Source organism: Arachis ipaensis, chromosome B01 (assembly GCF_000816755.2).
Source record: "Arachis ipaensis cultivar K30076 chromosome B01, Araip1.1, whole genome shotgun sequence".
In the NCBI taxonomy this organism is placed as follows: domain Eukaryota; kingdom Viridiplantae; phylum Streptophyta; class Magnoliopsida; order Fabales; family Fabaceae; genus Arachis; species Arachis ipaensis.
The window spans coordinates 90,577-96,040 of NC_029785.2; the positions used below are offsets into that span (position 1 = coordinate 90,577).

A 5,464-nucleotide genomic window follows, 5' to 3' on the forward strand; every position below is an offset into this window, starting at 1 on the left:
CTGATTTTATTATTATTTTTTTGTTTGTTCATTTATTCAATAATTTATAGTACAGTATTATTTAATATGTAATATACTAATATTCCAAAATAGGCATATTATTATTACCACATTATTGTTAATTATAATAACATGATAATGGATTTTTTTTTCTTATTTTCTTTTAAATAAACTTTCAGCTTCTGGAGCAATCATCCAGGACTGATTTTCGGAGTTCTTGGATGGTGGGGAACCCTAGGAAATGCATTTGGTGTGACAAGTGTTCCAGGGATGAGTTCTGGAATCACATTGCCACAAGCACTCTCCAACACAAGAAAAGATGGAATTGGATCACTCCTTAGGGAAGGCACTGCTTCATACCTCAATTCCCTTGTCAACCACAAGTTTCCATACACAACCTCCCAGGTCAGAGACCGATTTGTCGCCTCAATCACCTCCAACAAGGCGGCCGCCGCCCAGGCTCAGCTCTTCAAGATGGCCAACGAAGGCCGAACAAAGCCTAATTTCTAAAACAATCACTGAGTTTCAGTAACCGAGTCTTATCCCTCTAGATAAAGTCGAACTCTGAAGAGTTGTTGGTCCTGGTCCTGTCTTTTGAAATAGATTAAATTTGTTTAATTGGGTATGTCTGTTTAATTATTGAGTTATTTAAGTACATTTGATGTTTTGAATTTTGTGCTAGTTTGTTATGTTATTTAATTAAGGCTAAGAGTACTATTATCTTTTGAGATATGGACATCATATGTTTTTCAATTTAATGCAAGGTTTTTTTTATGATTATGGTTTCGGAATTCCGGTAGTATTTAATAAAGTTCATTTATTGTTACAATTGATAGTTCTAGCTAGCTATATATATTGACCTTGGCTTCATTCATAATAAGATCCAACTACTTCATAACATAGCAATCCCCCACAAATGAAACATTGTGTTATATGATGGACTGATTATCCCAGACAAAGATGCAGGAATAGGTCTACAATGAAGTGTCAATTAATGATGGATCTATATTGATTTTGAATTGCTTTTTCAATCACTCATGATATTTGTAATTTTTTTTCTTTTTACTTTTAATTTTTTTTGTAACGAGATATAATAATAATAATAATAATTAATTGTTACATTTGATTTAAGGTGAAAACTCAGGTGCAGTCGACTTCACGTGAAGTTGATAGGTGAGAGCCGTTAGATGATTTGACTGATACTAAATTTTCATCTAACGACTCTTAACTATCAACTTCACGTAAAGTCGACTGCACTTGAATTTTCACTTTGATTTAATATAGTAACAAAAAAGTCCATTTATTGTAAAATAAAATAAATAAAAACATTAATTTTCATATATTTGACACTATAGAGCAAGGACCACATACATACATTATAAGTTAGGAAAATTTTCAAATGTACTGGTATATCGGTGTTTCAGTAATTTTTAATTGTTGATTTTAATTATAAAAAGTATATATAATATATATAATTAAGATCAACGGTTAAAAATTACTGAAACACCGGTATACTTAAAAACTTTTCTATATGATAAAATTAAAAGTTTTGCATTGTTTCTTAGTGTGTAGTGAAGAAGAAAAATGCATGCATGATGATAGTGTTCTATTTCTAACCATGAGGTAGAGTAGGGTACCCTATAATATCTAATTGGTGACCATTTAATTGTTCGGAAAAGGAAGGGGTACAAGGCTGTCGTTTGGTTCAGAACATTTATAAGGATAGCTACAACCTATAAAATCAAACCACCAATCCTTCCCCCTCAAGAAAAAGAAATTAAACTACAGTATATTAGACTTAATTAATTAGTAGTGAGTAAGAGATAAATTAATGTTACAGCAACACACTAAGCAATAAGCATGCATGCACTATATAACTTGACTTATTTAATTATGTTTAATTATGGGCCTAACCAGGCCAAGGAGCTATAACTCAAATGACATAGTTTCTTCATACTCACTTAGAAGTCGCGGATTCGAATCTCATTCCTAACTTTATGGGCCTAACCAGTCCTTGAGAAGTTGATACCAAAGTTCATGGTATTGGCAATGATGTTGGTGAGGCATTATTTGATGAGATCATTATTCATATGTAAGGGTCAGGTTGGCCATGTTTACAACATTGGGACCAAAAAGAGAGAAGAATTATGTATTGATATATGCAAGCTTTTCAATTTGGATCCACATACACATGTCAACTTTGTGGACAATGACCAAAGGTAATATAAGAGCAATAGAGATATTTTTTTATTTATTTCAATGATTTTTTTTTTAAGTAGAAGTTTTGGAAAAGAAGACCTATATATAAATCATTGTTGCATTAGATTTGAGTCATGATTTTTGTTTCAATTAGTGATTTTTCAACATTTGTACTTCTCCAATTTTTGGGTTCTCTATAACCACTTGAATCCAATAATTTTGCAATACTTTTTAATTTATGTCTTGTAAAATTTTTCAAATGCAATCTTTGAAAGGACTTATAAATCCATTGCATTAAAGTTCATCACGTTCAAAATTAATTATAATATATTTATATATAAATATATGTATATTTTAATTTATATTTTATATTGTTGGTTTTGATAACTGATTTTAGAATAATATTTGCCTTATGTGATTTTTCATTGGTTTCAACTTATTGGTTTCTAATAATAATTATATGTGTTCATATATATACACTTAGAATTCAAATGATGGTTTATGCACTATAGAATTTAAAAATAGTTTTATGCATCTCATTGGAACTTTAGAAATAGTCCCCTCCAAAATGATATATTGGTAGTAATAATAACTTAATATCATTGTTGGCTCTATATTCCTAGCTCAAGAGGGAGAAATAGACTACTGCCCCGGCAGTGATGGCGGATGCACTAGGTACAGTAAGTAGTGGTGAGACTCGACGGCACTATTAGAGGAGGCGGATGAAGGTGGTGTGAACAGGGGCTATGGGTGGACGTGAGAGACGGTGATAAAGACGTGACGATGCTAGTAGATTAAAGGAGACGGACACAAGAGTCATGAAAGTTCAGGATGTGAAAGAGGGTGGCGAGATGCGATGGCGCTGATGGAGGAGGCGGACATAGGAGCAGTGAAATGGGATCACGGAGGCCAAGAACGCGAGAGACGGTGATGAAAATAGATGAAGGAGTAAAAGACAGAAGAAATGTGACGGTATTGGTGAGTGGTGGTAAACAATAATGGTGAGAATAATTAATTTGTAATTTATGTTTCAATTTATATTTTATAAAAAAACTAATTTGCCACATAAATCACTTTTTGAGTAATTTCAAAAGTCAGACATATGTCTCTCTACTTTAATTAAAAGGTTGCGAGCGACTTGTAATAATTATTTCACAACACCTTTAGATTGTGACAATTTTAAAAGGTAAGGTTGATTTTTGGGGTTTCACAAAGTGTGCAACTTGTGATTAGATACCATATGAATGCAATTCACACCAAACACCCCAGTTAATTGCATTAAAATTTACACCATTTCTACATGCATGCCAAAAATAATTAGCGACGCTCCTCAACTAAGCCACTAACTCAACTAACTACCAAACAAAAGATTCGAATTCCATAGGGAAAAAGATTCAGTGCTGACTCATTATAACTAGGTGCTTCCGACTTTAGTCGACCCTATTGCTTCAAACTAGGTTTAGTTAATTATTATCGCTATTTATGTGTGTGTTTTTCTTTTTGCCCATACCTTTATATATAGGCAGCTATAGCCTTTGTTAATCTTCTTTCTAATAAAATTATTTAAGAAAAATACCAAAAAATTATTAAAATTTATTATTTTTAATAATTATTTTTAGTCATCAATCTAATTCTTTTAATTTAATAATATACTTTAATATATATTTTTAAATATTAATAATTAAAAAATATTTTTAATAATTTTTTAACATTTTTCATTATTTAAATGGTATATTTCATTTTGTACATTAGACTATTTTATTTGCTATTTTTATTGTCTTTTATTATATGTAATAATTTATAAAAAATATAGTTTAACATATCTCGGACTTAAACTCAAGATTTTTTTAATGTTTAGATAAATTGTTTGGATGATTTGAAATGAATTAATAATTTTTGAATTATGAAAAGACGATTTATTTTTTCGACAGATCGATGATTAGAAATTGAAAAAGATATTTATTCATAAAAATAAAAAGATATCCGATAAGATATATATAGGACTATTGGTCAGTGGTCACTTCACTGAGGCATAAGTGGCAAGTATTCCATTACAAAAAACTAGAAGCCAAAGCTCAAAGGTAATAAAACGGCGACAACTTATATAGTGAAGAAAGGAATAAACTTCATCAGGAAAAAAATAGAAAAAGTTTAAGACGTAGATTATAGCTAATTAGCTATAATCCTTATCCATTGCAACACACGGACCCCGATATAACTAAATATATATTAAAAATAAATTAAATTATACGTATATTAGAATTTGGATTTAATATTTTTGAATGAAAATAAAGAAATTATACCATTTAAATTAGATGAATTCTACCATATCCTCTCTAAAATAAAGGGTAAATTACCCCTTGTGATATATACAGTGATTATTGATAATTATCTTTCTATCAGAATTTCAAGATTTACATTATCTTCTATTTTCTTTTCAATTGACGTTATATTTCTCTTGATACTTGGTAACAATGTCATTTTCATCATTTCACCAAATATACTTCTTCTTCTCCAATTTTAAAATTCTAATTCCTTTTAAATCGAATCACCATTTCCAATCAATTAAGTTAGGATTTTGAACTTGTTCTTACGTTTTTAATCTCCAATTTTAACGAGCACAACTATCAATTTTTCAACTCTCTTCTTTTTAAGATTTTTTTTCGTATTAAAAGATATTACGTTCAGAGAAAAGCAAGAGGGTATGTGTTTGTATGACAGATATGAATTTGCACTATAAATAAAATTCTTGTAAGTAATTAATGGCATGAATAATAAAATAATTAATTAATATTTGAGATAGATGTAAATATTAAAATACTTATTCCATTTTATTTTATTGTTATCTGAATAATAATTTAATATTTTTTGTGACAATATAATAGTTTAATATGCTACTGCCAATGTATTATTTTTTTTTTAAATTAGGGAAGATATGTATTTGGTGGAGATGATGAAAATGACACTATTATTAAATTTTAAGAGAAACATAAAGAAAAGAGAAGATAACGTGAATTTTGGAATTCTGATGAAATGATAATTTATCAATAATTATTGTATATGTCACAAGGGGTAATTTACCCTTTATTTTAGAAAGGGTATGGTAGAGTTCACCTTATCATGGGAATCAATAATAATTTTATAGAATATCATATCACAAATTCTATAGTTTTTATTATTTAGTGTTTAATTTTTATTTAATTTATTTTATATGATAAATCTTAATTATTTAAAAATTATTTATTTTTATATTTTTTATTTTTAA

The 5,464-nt window shown here is 28.9% G+C and overlaps 1 protein-coding gene across 1 annotated transcript in view; it reads left to right on the forward strand.

Annotated features, from left to right (window-relative positions):
- LOC107615946 (protodermal factor 1) overlaps positions 1-780 on the forward strand; it is a 2,002-nt gene extending 1,222 nt beyond the window's left edge. Inside the window, exon 3 of the mRNA XM_016317958.2 lies at positions 180-780. Coding sequence (XP_016173444.1) covers positions 180-510 — 331 coding nt within the window. The 3' untranslated portion in view covers positions 511-780. The remainder of the gene's footprint in view (positions 1-179) is intronic.